At 56.4% G+C, this 15,052-nt stretch overlaps 1 protein-coding gene across 3 annotated transcripts in view; it reads left to right on the top strand.

Moving 5' to 3' along the window:
* LOC121167620 (pleckstrin homology domain-containing family A member 7) overlaps nucleotides 1-2,783 on the top strand; it is a 67,789-nt gene extending 65,006 nt beyond the window's left edge. For 2 of the 3 annotated variants that reach the window (XM_040997165.1, XM_040997164.1), the window contains 4 exons: nucleotides 923-1,111; nucleotides 1,197-1,314; nucleotides 1,939-2,042; nucleotides 2,574-2,783. In XM_040997165.1, the coding sequence (XP_040853099.1) occupies nucleotides 923-1,111; nucleotides 1,197-1,314; nucleotides 1,939-2,042; nucleotides 2,574-2,783 (621 nt within the window). Of the gene's footprint in view, nucleotides 1-919; nucleotides 1,112-1,196; nucleotides 1,315-1,938; nucleotides 2,043-2,573 lie in introns of all 3 variants that reach the window. The other variant, XM_040997163.1, reaches the window with a different exon arrangement.
* Nucleotides 2,784-15,052: the final 12,269 nt, after the last annotated feature.

Raw genomic sequence — 15,052 nt, 5'->3', positions numbered from 1 at the left:
TGGGGTGGGGGCGATTTGTGGCAGCCAGGGGAAGGTGCCTGACTCTTGCTGTGGAAATGACATGCAGGCTTCCAGGAGCCTTGTGGACGGGGATTCAGGGGAAAGCAGCTCCGTGACCGCATGCCAGGGAGCAGGCCGCATGGCAGCTGTGAGTCACTCGTCCTGGCCGCCTCTGCTGGCGGCGTCAGGAAGGAGGAAATGTGTTGTCACCAAGCACATTCCGATCAGAAGGGCAGGAGGAGGCGGATGCTGCCACAGGAGCCAGTGCGCCGGGCCAGGGGCCCCCGCGTCTGAGTGCATGGAGTGGGAGAGATGGCTGTTCTATGTGTGTGTGTGTGGGGGTGTACCCGCTTAGAAATCAGCACAGTGAGCAGCCCTCCAACCCCCGCCCCTGCTTTGCACCAAGTAAGGGGAGCAGGTGGCTTTCTTCAGTGCCAAGAGCACAGACCCAGAAGGCCTGGGTCCTGGATTTGGGAACACTGGATATATAGGTAGCACTTGGGAAATTTTTATTTATTTGAAAAGCAAAGTTATAGAGAGAAAGAGATACAGGGACAGAAATCCATGTTCCACCTTCTGGTTCATTCCCCAGCAACAGCCAGGGCTAGGCCAGGCAGAAGTCAAAAGCCAGATGTTTCTTCCAGCTCTCCCCTGTGGGCAACAGGGGCCCAACCACTTGAGCCACCTTCTGCTACTTCCCCAGGTGCATTACGGAATGGGTATGGAATGCCAAGTTGTAGGTGGCGGTTGGACCTGCTGTTCCCCATGCTGACTCTTCATGGCTCCTCCAAGGCAGGTGTCTGTGGCCTTGGCTGAGGTGGTCCCTGAGGTGGCCAGGCCCAGCCCTCGGGTGTACACTGTGGCCATGCTACTTAACCCACCCACCTCCACGGGCATTGACTCTGATTCTCTTTCTGAGCAGGAAGACGAGGCACCTCCCAGGCCCCCACTCCCCGAGCTGTACAGCCCTGAGGACCAGCCGCCAGCTGTGCCCCCGCTGCCCAGGGAGGCCACCATCATCCGGCATACGTCCGTGCGGGGCCTCAAGCGGCAGTCGGATGAGAGGAAGCGAGACCGGGAGCTAGGCCAGTGTGTGAACGGGGACTCCAGGGTGAGCCGAAAGGGTGGCCTGCTGTGTGGGTGGAGGGAAGACAGTGAGACATTGGACAGGTGTGACAACCTGGGACTGCCCACAGGTGGAGCTCCGGTCATACGTTAGTGAGCCTGAGCTGGCAACCCTTGGTGGGGATGTGGCCCAGTCCTCGCTGGGACTCGTGGGCCTAGACAACAGGTACCAGACGCTGCCAGGCAGAGGTAAGGCAAGCCCCGGGGTGGAACCCTGCAGGGCCCCATCACCACTCACCACATTGGCAGGGAGGCCCTGGCCTCTGGGCCGCATCCTGGTCCTGTCCCTGTTTTATACCTCTGACGGTAGGCAGGAGCTGTGAGACCAGAGGCATCTGGCTTGGCGCTAGTTAAGCACTTTCCACTAGTGTTCAGAATAGTGTTAGGGGGTGAGCTGCCAGTCAGTCCTTCAGGATAGGGCAGGGCCTCTGCCCCTGCAGGCTGGGCCGCTGGGCACTGCCTCCTGCTGGCTGCTGCAGCTCTGTCCCCTGGCCTTTCTGTGGCTCTGCAAGGCCTGTCTGAGCCAGCATGGCTGTTCCATGACTGGTGTCATCGTCGCTGCCTGCCCGAGCTGGGATGTGTAGGATTCCGTGCCCCTCCTTCAGGCTGCCCACCTGCTATGCAGTGCTGGGCTCCTGTCTGCCAGGAAGAGAAGTCCAGGGGAGCCCACAGTGGGGACAGACGCCCCCCATCCTCCCCACCTGGTCTTGCTCTCCCACCCCCAGGGGTCCAATTGGGGAGGGGGGACAGAAAGGGGAACATCCCGTCCGCCCCACCATAAATTGGCTTGTGCTCCTCCCTCGGCTCGCGAAGGACTCTCGGGGTCCACATCACGGCTGCATCAGTCATCCACCATCGCCCCCTACGTCACGCTCCGGAGGGGCCTCAACGCCGAAAGCAGCAAGGTACCCTCCCCTGTGAGTGACCAGCCTTAGCCAGGGCCTCCCTGCCCCTCCAGAGGCACAGAGAGGGGGTTCTGAAGTCACAGTGGCCAATGCACCCGGCGAGCCATGGGGATGCCATCCGGGGTGGCCTTGATACCTTACCCGCCCTCCCCTCGTCCGGTAGGGTCCCTGTCCCCTACTGCCCCCTCTCTGTTTCCAGGGGACCCCTCCCTCATCCATACAAACACCTTCCACCCCTCAGCCTGCCTGTCAGGGACCTGGGAGGGAATCCAAGGGGTCTGCCTCCCGGAGTGCAGCCTCATTGCTGGCCATGTGTGTCCACTTGGATAGGCCTGGGCCTCAGCATACGCATCTGCAGAATGGAGTGCTGCCCGGAGAGCCCGGGACGGCTGAGGGCACCCTGGTGCCTGGAGGGAGGGTGGGTCCGTGTGGTTGAGAGCGGTCCAGCCTGAGAAGAGCAAGCGAACAACAATGGGGACAAGGCCACAGGGTGGCCACCGCCCATTCCCAGCACAGCTCCTGTGTGTCTCTCCCCTTCCTCAGAGACCCAAGAGTGCCTTGGAGCGCCTGTACTCAGGGGACCAGCAGCGGGGCCGCATGAGCGCGGAGGAGCAGCTGGAGCGCATGAAGCGCCACCAGAAGGCCCTGGTCCGCGAGCGCAAGAAGACGCTGAGCCATGGAGAGCGGACGGGCCCGTCTGCGTCGCGCTACCTCAGCCCTCCACTCCCCGGGGACGTGGGCTCAGTATGTTAGGAGGGGCCAGGCAGCAGGGCTGGGGCGGGGAGCAAGAGCAGGACAGCACAGTCCGAGCCATGGGCCGCTGGTTGACACAGGTGGTTCTGGCTGCAAACGCTCCCACAGGAGTCGGTTGTGCAGCACGGCCCAGGCCAGAGCATCACCTGGGTCCAGAACAGGAGTGCGGCTCCCAAGGCAGAGACCCCCCCAAGACCTTGAGGACACACCTGGCATGTTCTCGGAGCCAGGCCAGGAGCGGGATCTCTGCAGGCACTGGGGATCGGCAGAGATGAAGCACTGGGCAGTGTGGGGATGCAAGCCGGTGAAGGGAGACAGGGATAGGATTTGATGAGGAAAAGCGCAAACGAATCAACCAGCCTCCCAAAACCTCAGCCGACCTGCTGCCGGGTCTGGCCCCACAACCTGTGGTGCTGACGGGCCAGCTGGGGGAGTCGGTGCTGCCCCCTAGCGGTGCGACCCGGCACTACAGCCCCCCATCACCTGCGATCCCACTTGGAGACATTCCACGTGATTCTTCCGTGTTGTTGGACATCCTGTGTCTCCTAGACCTCTAGCCTGACTGTCCTTCCCCTAATTCATGGCACAAGCTCTTCGGCTTTTAGTGTGACCGCTCATTGCCTCTCTAATCCTGCCTGATTGTGTTTACAGACGCTTCCGTTGTGCACCTAACGTTCTCTAACTGGCTGGTGCTCCTTATTACCAGGCTTGTCATAGCAGCTTTTGTCACCCTAGCCTAGCAAGCAGGTGTGTGAGTTGCCTTTCCGCTGCCCTCCTCCAGGCCTGCTCACTCCTGCCCAAAGCCGTCCCCCAAGCCTGAGCCCAACCGCTGCCTGGAGACCACAGTCATTGGCGGAGGTCTGGGCACAGAGTGTTGACCCCAATCCATGCCTTATACCTGAGTAGTAGACACGGACTTCAGAGTTTGCACGTGTGAATAAGTTCTCCCAAGTCTGAGGTTGTTTGATTTTAATTCCTCCGGTCCTATCCCACCACTTCTTAACGGGAAACCTTGTGTGTTCCTGATATTTAATAATGTGAACAGATAGCAACGTAGTCTGGATTTTCAGAGGGTTTCTCTGCAGCTGTTAGACACCCACGGGATAAGACCCAGGACACTCTTATCATGAAAGGGTGCAGAGCTGCTCACTTTAAAACTTTGTAACCAAATGTCATATGCAGTAACACCTTTTACTACCCGATGTCGCCAATGTAGAGGTTATTGCAGAATCATCCTTTAAATACATTGTCATTTTTTTTTCTTTTTGAAAAAGGCTCATGTAAGTCTGTGCATCAGCGCCAATAAATGAGTTGCTTAATGGTTGTGGATTGGCGTGGTTCTTTCCTAGGCTCACTAGGAGAGTCTAGGCAGCTTTCCTGTCTGTGGCTGCAATCAGGCTGGCTTGCCCAGAGGCCCTCTCTGTTCAGAGCACTTGGGAGCGTGGATGAAAATGTGCATTTTCTTTGTGCTTCAGTCCATTTTTTCATGCCTGGAACTTCAGCTGCCTCATCCTGCCAAATTATTGGGCAAACAAAGGGCAGATGCATTGGTTTGGAGTTAGAACGGAGAGCTTGTGCGTGAATGGGTGGAATGTGCTACTGGGCTAGAGGTTTGGGGTTTGGGGGGACAGGGCACCTGCGGCAGTCCTGCTTGGTTGGCGGGGGTTCCAAGTGGTGAGTGGCATGGGGGCCACGAGGAGACCCCTGGTCAATCAGTGTTTGCCTTGCTTCCGCTCAAGAGGAAGCTGTGAAGCCCTTCCCTTCCCAGTGATCTGCTCAGCAGTCCCAGGCTCATGCGGACAGACGCAGGCCCTGGGCGAACAAGGGGCCGTCCTGCAGCTGGACGGCCATGCTTGGATCTCCCGGAACACCTGGGTTAGGTTTTCCCTCTTGGGAAAAGAGACTTGCTACCAAACAGCCACAGATCCCACGGCACTGGGTGTGGTGTTTTGATTTTACGCAAATTTGGGGTTTTCCCTCAAGAAAACACCCATCTCGAACAAGATGCTATTTTACCCCCATGGTTCTGTCTGCCGCCCGGCCCTGGGTTTTTCTGCCGGGTCCTCCCCTACCCTGAGTGGGTGCAGGGCTGGCATGGCGTCCTGATGGGAACTCCCCACAGAAAGGCAAGTGGGTGTTGCACTTGCTCTGCAGGGTCTCCCAGCGCTTGCTTGTCCCATCACCTCTGAGCAGATGGGACAGGTGCCTGCCCTAATGTTCTCAGGTTCTGTGGGGGGCCACCCTCTTAGGCCTGCTGAGACCCTGCAGTCGGAGGTCTCTGATCCATGCCCTGTTGAACTCAGTGAGGGGACTGGGGTGAGACCAGAGAGCAGACAGCGTCTGGAGCAGACCACAGCACCAGACTCCAGGCCCTTCTTCCCAAAGACCCTTCACCCATAGGCAAGGCGTGTCCAAACGGGACCAGAGTGACACTCGGGCTGGGGAGGAAGTGGGCTGCATTTCACCCTCTTGTTCTGTTGCCAGTGGAAGCGTGAGCAGGAGTTTGACCTGCAGCTGCTGGACCGTGCCATGCAAGGGGAGAGAAAGGACAAGGAGGAGGACGGCTGGCTGAAGGTGCAGGCCACGCCTGTGACCGAGCTGGACCTGGAACCTCAGGACTATGACCTGGACATCAGCCGAGAGGTGAGGGAGGGCTTCCCTGGGGACTCTCCAGCCTGCCACCCCTCCCAACTAGGGACAAGGCGTGGCTCGCAGGGGGCCCAGATGGCCCCTCTGAGGCTGTGAAAGGAGCCCCAGTGTTTCAGTGAAGGCTCCGCACTCCTCCTGGGGTTGGGGGCAGGCTGTCAACTGAGCTTTCTTGTACCCTGGTGTCCTTACCAGAAAAATGGGTTGTGTCCACTTGTTCCTGCAGTTTTGGATAGGCACGATTGGGAAACCTGTGGAAGGTGATGCGGTAATTGTCAGATGTTCCCTGCAACACCCCCGGGGCCGGGTGCCTGCAGACTGATGGAGCCGACTTGACCAATCAGACCTCCAACTCTGACTGAACAAGGACACTGCGCACAGTTCTGGGCTGAAGTCTTCTGGCGCCCTCTGGTGGTGCAAATGCATCATGACGGGCAGTCCGCGAAAACAGGGACACCCTGGGTCTCTACCTGTCTGGAGGTCTCCCTGCAAGGGAAGAGAAAGGGAACCGAGGACGAAAGACTCAAGGCCAAGACCCAGGTGGTCCCCTGAGGGCTGCATTGAGCTATGTGTATGCTCCCCAGGGCTGTGGCTGTTGGCTTCACCCTTGTATCCCTAGCCGCCTGACACCAGGCCTGGCACACACTTTGGGGCCACCATAAAATGTGCTGATGAATCCCATGCTAAATGCATCACACGATGGGCCACAAATGGCTTCCTGAGCCATCAGCATTGCCTCCCAGGGTCTGTATTTGCAACCTGGAGTCAGGAGCCGCAGCCAGGAATCAAATCCAAGTGTTGCAATACAGAACTAGGACACAGTATCTGCATTTGAGCCCCTAGGCTAAATGCCCACCCCTCCAGAAACCTTGGTACAAGGACTTGACCTGTCCTGTCACTTCTGGAGCAGAGATGTCTTCATGTGATAGGTAGATGTAGGTAGGAGCTCAGTAAACCGGATGGGGCTGGTGTGAGAACCAGTGCCAAAGGGGAGCCAGGCTGCCAGGCCGCCTGGAGGAGGGGCAGGTCCACTCACAGGCAGCAAGCTTGGCCAGCAGTGCACACAGCCCACCTGGAGTTCCCTGGGCTGTGAGCACACAGACACCCGTGGAGGCTGCTGGGGCTTCGGGCTTCACCAGGCCAGGCCCCAGCCTGTCCTCTTGGCACCCGAAACATATCCACAAGAGAAGCATCCACCTGCGGTCCTGGCAGGGGAAGTGGGTCCTGTAGTGTCCCTGTTGGCCTGCCAGCCCTTGGGAAAAGTCCCGCTTTATCTCTAACCTAAATCCCTCCTGCTACAATGTAATCTTTCTTCCCCTAGATCTTCTCTCATTGGAAATGAAACAGAAGAAGTTATTTTTTGCCATCATCCTGCCTAGTGGAAAAGGCTGGGAGGCTTAAATCTTAAGATGGCATTTGCCCTGGGATTGGGTTCAGCTTGTTTTTAGGAGCAATTGAAGGAGGTCAAAGTTTACTCAGGTAGAAGTTGCCTTCAGCATTCTCCAGCCAGAGCAAAAGTTCACCAAGCTGAGTTTGCTGCTGGGTTTAAGTGAGATATGGCTGAGGTGCCCTCTTGGGCCCTGGCTTCCTGAATGGCAGAAGATACAGCCTGTTCCCCTCTTGTCTCCATCAGTAAAGTTCTGTAGAGAGAAAAAGCATTGTTGCTTCCTTCTGTCCAGCATCCATCCGTAAGTGTCATGTCCTCGCAGTGGACAGCAAGAGACATCAGTGGCCGGAAACAGAACAGCGGGGTTGAGAAAACAAAGTCAGAGAAGGCTTTTAGAACATCGAAGGGCTGAGTCACCTGAACTCAGGGAAGATCGCCCAGGGGTGCACATTAGACACAGCGCCCAACATGCTCCTGGCTGTGGCCACATCCCATCCTACAGTGCCAGCATCTGGATCCCAGCTCCACTCCCAGTTCCGGCTTCCTGGGAATGGGCACTCCGGGAGGCAGCAGTGGTGGCGTAAGGAGTGGGATTCCTGCCACCTGTGTTGGAGGCCTGCATGGAGTTTCTAGCTGCTGGTTCCAGCCTTTTAGGGAGGAAAAAAAAAAGACAGTGCATGGGAGATCCCTCTCTGTTTCTCTCAAATAAACAACACGTCTAAAAGCAAAGAAAAACATCACCAATTAAAAAGTGCACTCCAGGCATAGGAAGCAGTTGGCACAAGGGCCCCCCCACTGTGGGAAGCCCTTGCTGGGTTCCTGCTGCTGGAGATGTCTCAGGGACCTCTGGGACAGCACCCGGAGTCTGCCAGCCCTCCTCCTGGCTGCTAGAGGATTCTCCGGCGTAGCAGAAAGAGCACAGGCTTTGGAGTGAGATCCAGGTTCAGATCCCAACTCCGTAACGGATAAGCGTTGTGTACGGGCGCGTTCCGTAACCTCTGTGGAAGCTGTTGGCGCCCTCTCAACCCTGCTGGTTCTTTTCCCAGCTGGCCAAACCGGAGAAGGTCTCCATCCCGGAACGCTATGTAGAGCTGGACCCCGAAGAGCCCCCCAGCCTCGAGGAGCTGCAGGCTCGGTATCGTAAAGCTGAGAAGATCCGCAACATCCTCGCCCGGTCAAGGTCAGCCCCAGCTGCTGAGTCTTGATAGCTCCCAGGGCGCAACCTCAGTGCTGTCCCCGCCACGCAGGCCCTGGATCAGGCTGACAGATGGTGGGCGCCAGGCCTCAGCCTCAGGTTCCCTGGTTGGAGGGAGCAGGCTAGTAGCCGGCGTGTTACCCGTGAGTGAGCTCCAGCACCCTGGGGAAGCACCTGCTCCCTTCATCTGTGCCCCAGGCAGCCCTGGCAAGTGTGGGCAGTGGAGCTAAGCATGCCCACATCGTGGACAAGGTTGGAAAGCAGCTGTGGCCATGCCAGCATTGGGGTTCATGCTCCCTTGCACAGACCATCAGACTGGACGTGGGAGCCACATTCTTTTTTTTTTTTAATTATTTTTTAATAATCTTACTTAATTGATTAGGGTACAAAGGATCAAGGGCTACAGGGTGAAAGTGGGTAATACCATTGTTTCCACACTAATATTTTCATTTTTCCCTGTATCTGGGGTTAGGGGAGTAACAAAGGGAAGGGAACCACATTCTTGTCCTTTCAGGGACAGAAACTTTTCCACCTTCCTGGGAGCTGCCCTGGGGTCCTGGGAAGGAGCTTTGCTGTCCCCCCAGGCCTCTGTGGCTTGGGAAGCTGAAATCCCTTGGTGTGTAAGCCACTCTTTGAGAGCCGGGTTGGCCATTTCCTATCTGAATCCGATCAGATCCTCTAGCTGGATGTGAGGCCTGTGGCCCTCCGAAAAGGGAAACGAGACAATTGTTGGGGTGACCGAGGGGAACACGTGCACATCTTTATCTGGGAGGAGGTCCTACAATTTCTGCCTCATGCTCCCCACCCCACTGGTCCTATTTCACAAGGTGTTGGGGACCCAGGGGTGCCTAGGACCCACGGCCCGCCCCCCACCCTCTCTCCCTGCAGTATGTGCAACTTGCAGCCGCCATCAGGCCAGGACCGGAGCAGTGTGGCCGACCTGGACTCGCAGCTGCAGGAGCAGGAACGCATCATCAACATCTCCTATGCGCTGGCCTCCGAGGCCTCCCAGCGCAGTAAGCAGGTGGCAGGTGAGACTGGGGCTGCCTCAACTCGTGGACGCTGCTCCTTGGGGCTCAGGCACAGCTTGGTCCAGGCCAGGGAGTCAGTGGGACATCAGGCATCAGGCCTGCTGGCTGAAGGCTGGGAGTGTGTGCTCTTAACCAGAGGGTAGTGTGAGCACAGTGGGGCTGGGGGCAGTGAGGCCCAACAATATGGGGGGGGGGGGAGGTCCCCGAGAGGGGAAGAGGGTGTTTGGACTTCCTCTGTGATGGGGAGCAGAGAAGGAGTTTCTCAGCGCGGGTGCCAAGCTCAAGTCTCTGGCACGATGAAGAGGATAGTGGAGGTTGCATAGCCCTCCCAGGGCTGCCCATGCCAGAGCCACAGTTGACTGTCGGTATCCCTGTGCCTAAGGCCAGGACTTAACTGGCTAGTTGAATAAAGGCCTCCTACATAGGGTGGGGTCATGTGTGTCCACACGTGCATGTGTGTATGTGTGCATGGATGTGTCTGCGTGTAGGCAGTCTGTTGCCCCTGTGCACCCAGTCCTGCTCCTCCCCAGGGAGAGGCCACTGAGCGTGCAGGTGGCGCTGACGGCATGGCCCTAGAGCTTTACGTGGGCTCCTAGCCCCTGTCAGTCCTCCAAACCTGGTCAGAGGTCTAGAAGTGAGGGCGTGGGGGCCCACAGCGCCCTGGGCTGTGCCGGCTGGGGAGGGCAGGGGCACAGTCTCTGTAGGAATCCTGTTTGCCGTCCTGCATCCTGATCCTGCACAGTCCCTGACACCCGTGCTGTCCTCACGCCCTCCGAGGACACAGGGAATGGACTGAGGTGGTCGGCATGGGTGGCCAGCGACATGAGCCCCACCCTGGGGCTCTGGTCGGCAGCTTCAGGAGCTCCTCCTCACGCCCAGGGTCCCTCCCCAGACAGATGACCCCTTCTCACCTGTGCTTGCCCTGACTGCGGGTCTGCCAGCCTCTGCTTCCTTGCTGCCCGCTGACTCAAGGACAAACCAGCACAGCCAGCAGCCTTTCCCCTCGCAGCTCCAAAGGCAGCCTTCGCTGTGGATGTCTTCACTCACTCTGGGCTCCCTCTTCTGGCTCAGGGACCCATCCCATCTGGGCCGGTTCCCCAGCCTGCCCCCTCCCAGGCCAGGCCTCACCACTTGCACCCCCTGTCCACTCGCCGCGCGGTTGTCACTGGGGACTCTAACACACCGCTTAATTCCTGTGTGCCCGTCTAGCGCAGCACCTGGCCCTCCTCCCGTCCTCCAGGACGGTGCCACCTTATCCCCCCTTAAGCAACGGACTCCACTACACCTTTGTCTAACAGCTGCCAAGTAAGAGCCCCCACCTGCCGTGCCCCTCGCCCGGTGCTGAGCATGGCCCGCAGCCCCATCCCGCCGCTCCCCGCGCGTGTGCAGCGCCACCTGCTGACCCTTCCTTCCTCCTTCCTTCTGCTTGCAAAGTGGCCGCTGGGGGGACCTTCGCGACTGCAGGCAGGTGGGGAAGTGGTGCCTTTTCCCCAACTCCATGTTCAGTGGCCCCGACACAATGGAAACTGTGATCCAGGCTGCTGTGCCCCCTGAACTCTGTGAAGCCAGCACAGCACCCCACTCACCTTGATACTCCAGGGGCTGGTACTGCTATCCTGGGGTGGGAACTGGAAAAGGAACTGCTAAAATTGAAGAGCTGTAAGACCAGAAAAGGCCCAGTTTACGGATAAGAAAACCGAGCCCCAGGGAAGGGTTGGAGGTCACTCCAGGTCACACAGAATTGGAGTGGGGGGGCGGTGAGGGTCACTGAATGCCTTGGGAGGGGCACCCCACTGCACGATCCATCCGCTTTGCTGAGTCCTGGTGATCTGAGCCTGGTGCGATGGGGAAGGCTCCTGGTCCACAAGGCAGGAGGCCCAGGGTTTGGTCCCTTGAGTGCCTAGTTGGCCTGGGGCTGTTGCCGTACCTGGACAAGGGGACTGGAAGCCTTGGTCTAGTACCTTCTGTGACTTTCCACCTCACTGTGGTGTAGGCTTCTACCCACCTTTGTTTTTCTACTTTATCCTTAGCATTGTTGAGTGCCTACTGTGTGCCAGGCCTTGGGCAAAGCACCTGTTTTGCTTCACACAACCATGTGAATAGACCCCCCACCTTCCAAGATCTCAGGGTCCTGCCTAGGGGCGGGGGCAGCTTAGGAACTCAGGGTTTAAAACCCCTGTGTTGTGAGCCCAAGACCACCCCAGCTGCTCTCAGTGTCTGCAAAGGACAGTGAAAGGAGGGATGGGGAGGGAGAGGGCTTGTGAGGGGTTTGGGGAGAGAGTGGTGTTCTCCAGCCTGAGGAGCCCCAAGGAAAATGCTCCAGGCTGCAGGGATTTGCCAGGACCTGCTGGGGTGTGGGGGTTTGCTCGAAAGAGAGTGAGGCAGTCAAGAGGCTCTGCTCGCCCACCCCCACCTCCGCGGGCACCCTGGGGATGCAAAGGAGTCTGTACAGCTCAGAGCTGCCTGTGTGGGTTCTCGCTCTCCAGCAGTCTTCCTTAGCATGTGGTCCCTCCAGCCCCTTTACTCGGAGTCATTCAGTGGAAGAAGGGGTCAGGACCAGAGCTGAATCACGTCTTTGTTCAGGCCCTTTGCCCTTCCCAAGCAGGGACCCAAGTGTCTGCTGCATTTCCTGGCAGTGGAAGAGGGGCTAGAGGAAGGCTAGGGCCCAGTGTCCATGCATCTTGGAAGCTGGTGTCCCCCAGCAGCGGCCGCATTGCCCGAGGTCCCTGCTCTGCTGCTCCGCCTGTTAGCCGGCTGCCATCCCTTGTCATACGTGTGCGTGTGTAGATGCACCCACTGCTGGCTCCCCGGCTGTGAGAAGGGCTCCTGCCAGCCTCTCATTGTCTGCTGTGCTTTTTGCCAGCCCAGGCAGCGACGGATCCATGACCTAACGTGCGGAGGAGAAGCCTGGCACAGAGGCCCAGAGGAACAAACCTCCACGGAGATCAACCTTTCCTGCCTCCATGGAGATCCCTTCCAGCTGGAGGAAGGAACAGCCTCCCAACTAATGGACAGTCTGCCTAGAGCTAGGGCCTCACACACACCCACTTGTTATAGTTCAGACTCCTTTTCACCTATGACAGAAGCACTTTGGATACTGTAACATACTGACACACTGTATCTTAGAATATGTTTTCTAACATTCAGCTCAAGGACCGATTGGCTGGCAAGGTGAGGATGCAGGATTTTGTAGCTGCACATATAGATTCAGGTACTATTTGGGTGCGGGTGGGGGGAGAAGGGCAGGCCAAGTTCGTCAGACTCAGGTGGCCTTTGGACTTGAGTGTACTACCAGTGGAGAACATCTTGGGGTCATCGGTGTGCCGTCTGGGAGACGGGGGAGCTTGGCTGCAGAACGCAGGTGTCCCTGGCACCACCCGATGACCGGCTCTGGGTGATGCCCACCAAGATGGTACCGTGGCCTTTGGGTGTGGCTCAGGGCAGCAGAGTGTCCAAGAGCTTTGGGTTCCCCATCCCTGAGGTGCCCTCGGAAGGACAGCCTCAGTTTGCTTTAGTTTTAAGACATATGCTTTGAAGACCAGAAAAAGCAAAAAAGGGAGGGATCAAGGGAAGCAACTTGGATTGGATCATAGCAATAATCTCCACACTAGGGGGCAGTTACCCAGAGCATCCAGCCAGCCTGTGGTGGCGACTTTTGCTGCCACTCACACAACACCAGGTCAGCTTTCCTAGGCCTGGGGGCTGGTGGCAAGAGGGCAGGCAGTGTGCCCCTGCCTTCTTTGCTGGCTTGCCACCCACAGGGACACAGTGCCAGGATGTGACTTCCAGCCTGCAGGGCAGAGGAGGCTGCCAAGCCAGGAGCAGTGTTTGTGGTCCTTGGTTTAAGTCTTCTGGTGATATTCTGTATTCGGAGGAAAAACAAAAGCAACCAAACTGCATTGGGTGGAGCCCAATTTTACATGAAAATGTGTTTTTGACTATGTTCAGAAAAAAAAAATCTTAACTCTATTTAGAAGTTGCTGTCTATTTTTAACTAACTCCATATGCTGCCAGTATCGACTTCATGACATTTGCCAAAATAAAATTTTATTTTTGCCTTTATAAGATTTTGTTGGGAAATGAAATGAATATTTTATAAGAAAAGAAATTAATTTAAATAACAATGTAAAGGTTTGCAAAAAAAAATACCCCACACGTGATGTACACATTAAAATATTAACCTGGCTTGTTTCTAGTTTCTGTCCAAGTATGTTCTCTGGGGAGTGGCCAAGTGCTGGTATTCTTTCCATTTCTCTGGAAGCTCTCCACCATTAGCTCTCAGCTCCACTTGCGTTTGTGTCTGAAAAGCTGCTCCTGTCCACAGTTCCTTGACACTTGACTGATGTGGGGGCTCTGGGGGCAGGGAATCTTGCTTTGGAGTCCTTGGCTGGGTTCCTGTCACTCATCGGGGTGGTCCCCACCCCTCCCAGGCTGGGAAGCTGCTGGGACTGTGGTCTCCGGTGTGGAGCTGGCTTGGCAGACAGATGACAACCCAATCCTGGATAGCGTGGGGACTGCCCCGGCCTCCTTCCAGCCCACACGCCACTGGCTCATTCCGGGGAAGCGGGTTAGGGACGGACCATTGCAAACGGGATTTGGATGTAACTCATTTTGACTTGTGATGTATGCTTGAAACAAAAGGCAAGTGGCCAGCTCGGTTCAGGGCTCTGTTTTATGGTAGATTTTGTCTATTGCCAAGAGGAGCAGCTGAGGTGCGGAGTGGCTTTCCAGCTATTTTAACTCGGAAAGTTGATTCCAAGGCATTATTAACAGGGGATATGGTTGCTTTTTTAGCTACTGGGTTTTTTTTTTTTTTGAATTTTAAATAACGCCCCTCTGTGTTTGTAATTCTTTGGAGTTGTCTCTCTAACAGATGAAAGGGAAACAAATGGTTCCATAACTGAGTGCAAAGGTCCACAACTTCCCGCCCCGAAACAAAACAGTACTAATAAAAAGCACAGCAGGCAATACCCATCCCACAGGGTAGCCATCTGTGGACATTTTATCCATGAAAACACATCAGAGGTTTTCTGTTTTTTGTTTTTTTCCTATTGGTCTCAGTTTGCATTTCACACATCCAGTCCTGTTTAAGGGGACACGTGGGAACTCTTGACTCGTGGCTGTTTCCAGAATGTTCCCTTGGGAAGGAGATGGGACTTGTCCCATACAAACTGTGGCCCAAATTTCCATGTACAGTGAGTGTGTCAGGCCCTTGGCCTTGACTTAGTAGAGGCCATGCCAGAGCAGAAGAGGCCTGTTCATCTGGTCCTGTTTGCAAGACAACCTCAGTCCCAGCCCCTTGGGAGGACCCTGCATCCTTGAGGTCAGACAGAACCTTCTGTGAAAGTCTAGGCTGTCCCAGCACCCTGCCATGAGGGCAACTCTAGGAGGCTCCCCATGGCCCTGTGATTCCAATTTCATTTTCTTACGGGAGAGCACAGGCCTGAGTTCAGCCTTGAGCAGTGGGATTGCCATGGGCCAGGGGATGGGCTATGCCACTCCTGCATCATCTGTGGACCTCCATTCCTCAGTTCTGACTTTAGCCCAGTCCAGCTATTTGTCCAGGATGTCTGTCCGGCGAGAATCGCTATTTCAAAAACTGGTGGTAGAAGATGAGCTGGGGGTAAAACTTTTCCTAATCCCCATGTGAACATCTGGAAGCACCATGACTCAGCTACAGACCCATGATTATTTACATGATTATAGTTGTACAGGCCATGAATATGTGTGAAGTAGACGTGCCCAGACTTGTGACAGCACTAAAAACAAACATTTTGGTTCCTTCCCACCGTTGACTGCCCTGCCTGTCCTGGTGTCCGTTTGTGGGAGTGTAAGTCACAGCCAGTCCTTCTTCGCGCACAAACCCCTTGGCTGCCTTCAGGGGAGCTGGGCTCTCTAGAATTTTTCTGGCTGTTTTATGTGGTAGTCCAGAGTCAGGGAGTTATCTGGGGACCCATAGACATCCTCTAGGGGACTTGGTCAAGGCAGGAGCTCATTTTGGGCTCTTGGA

Source organism: Ochotona curzoniae, unplaced genomic scaffold (assembly GCF_017591425.1).
Source record: "Ochotona curzoniae isolate NIBS_2020 unplaced genomic scaffold, NIBS_Ocur_1.0 patch401, whole genome shotgun sequence".
NCBI lineage: Eukaryota > Metazoa > Chordata > Mammalia > Lagomorpha > Ochotonidae > Ochotona > Ochotona curzoniae.
The sequence above is the reverse complement of the archived record's forward strand: the minus strand, read 5'-3'. Positions and strand labels throughout refer to the sequence as shown.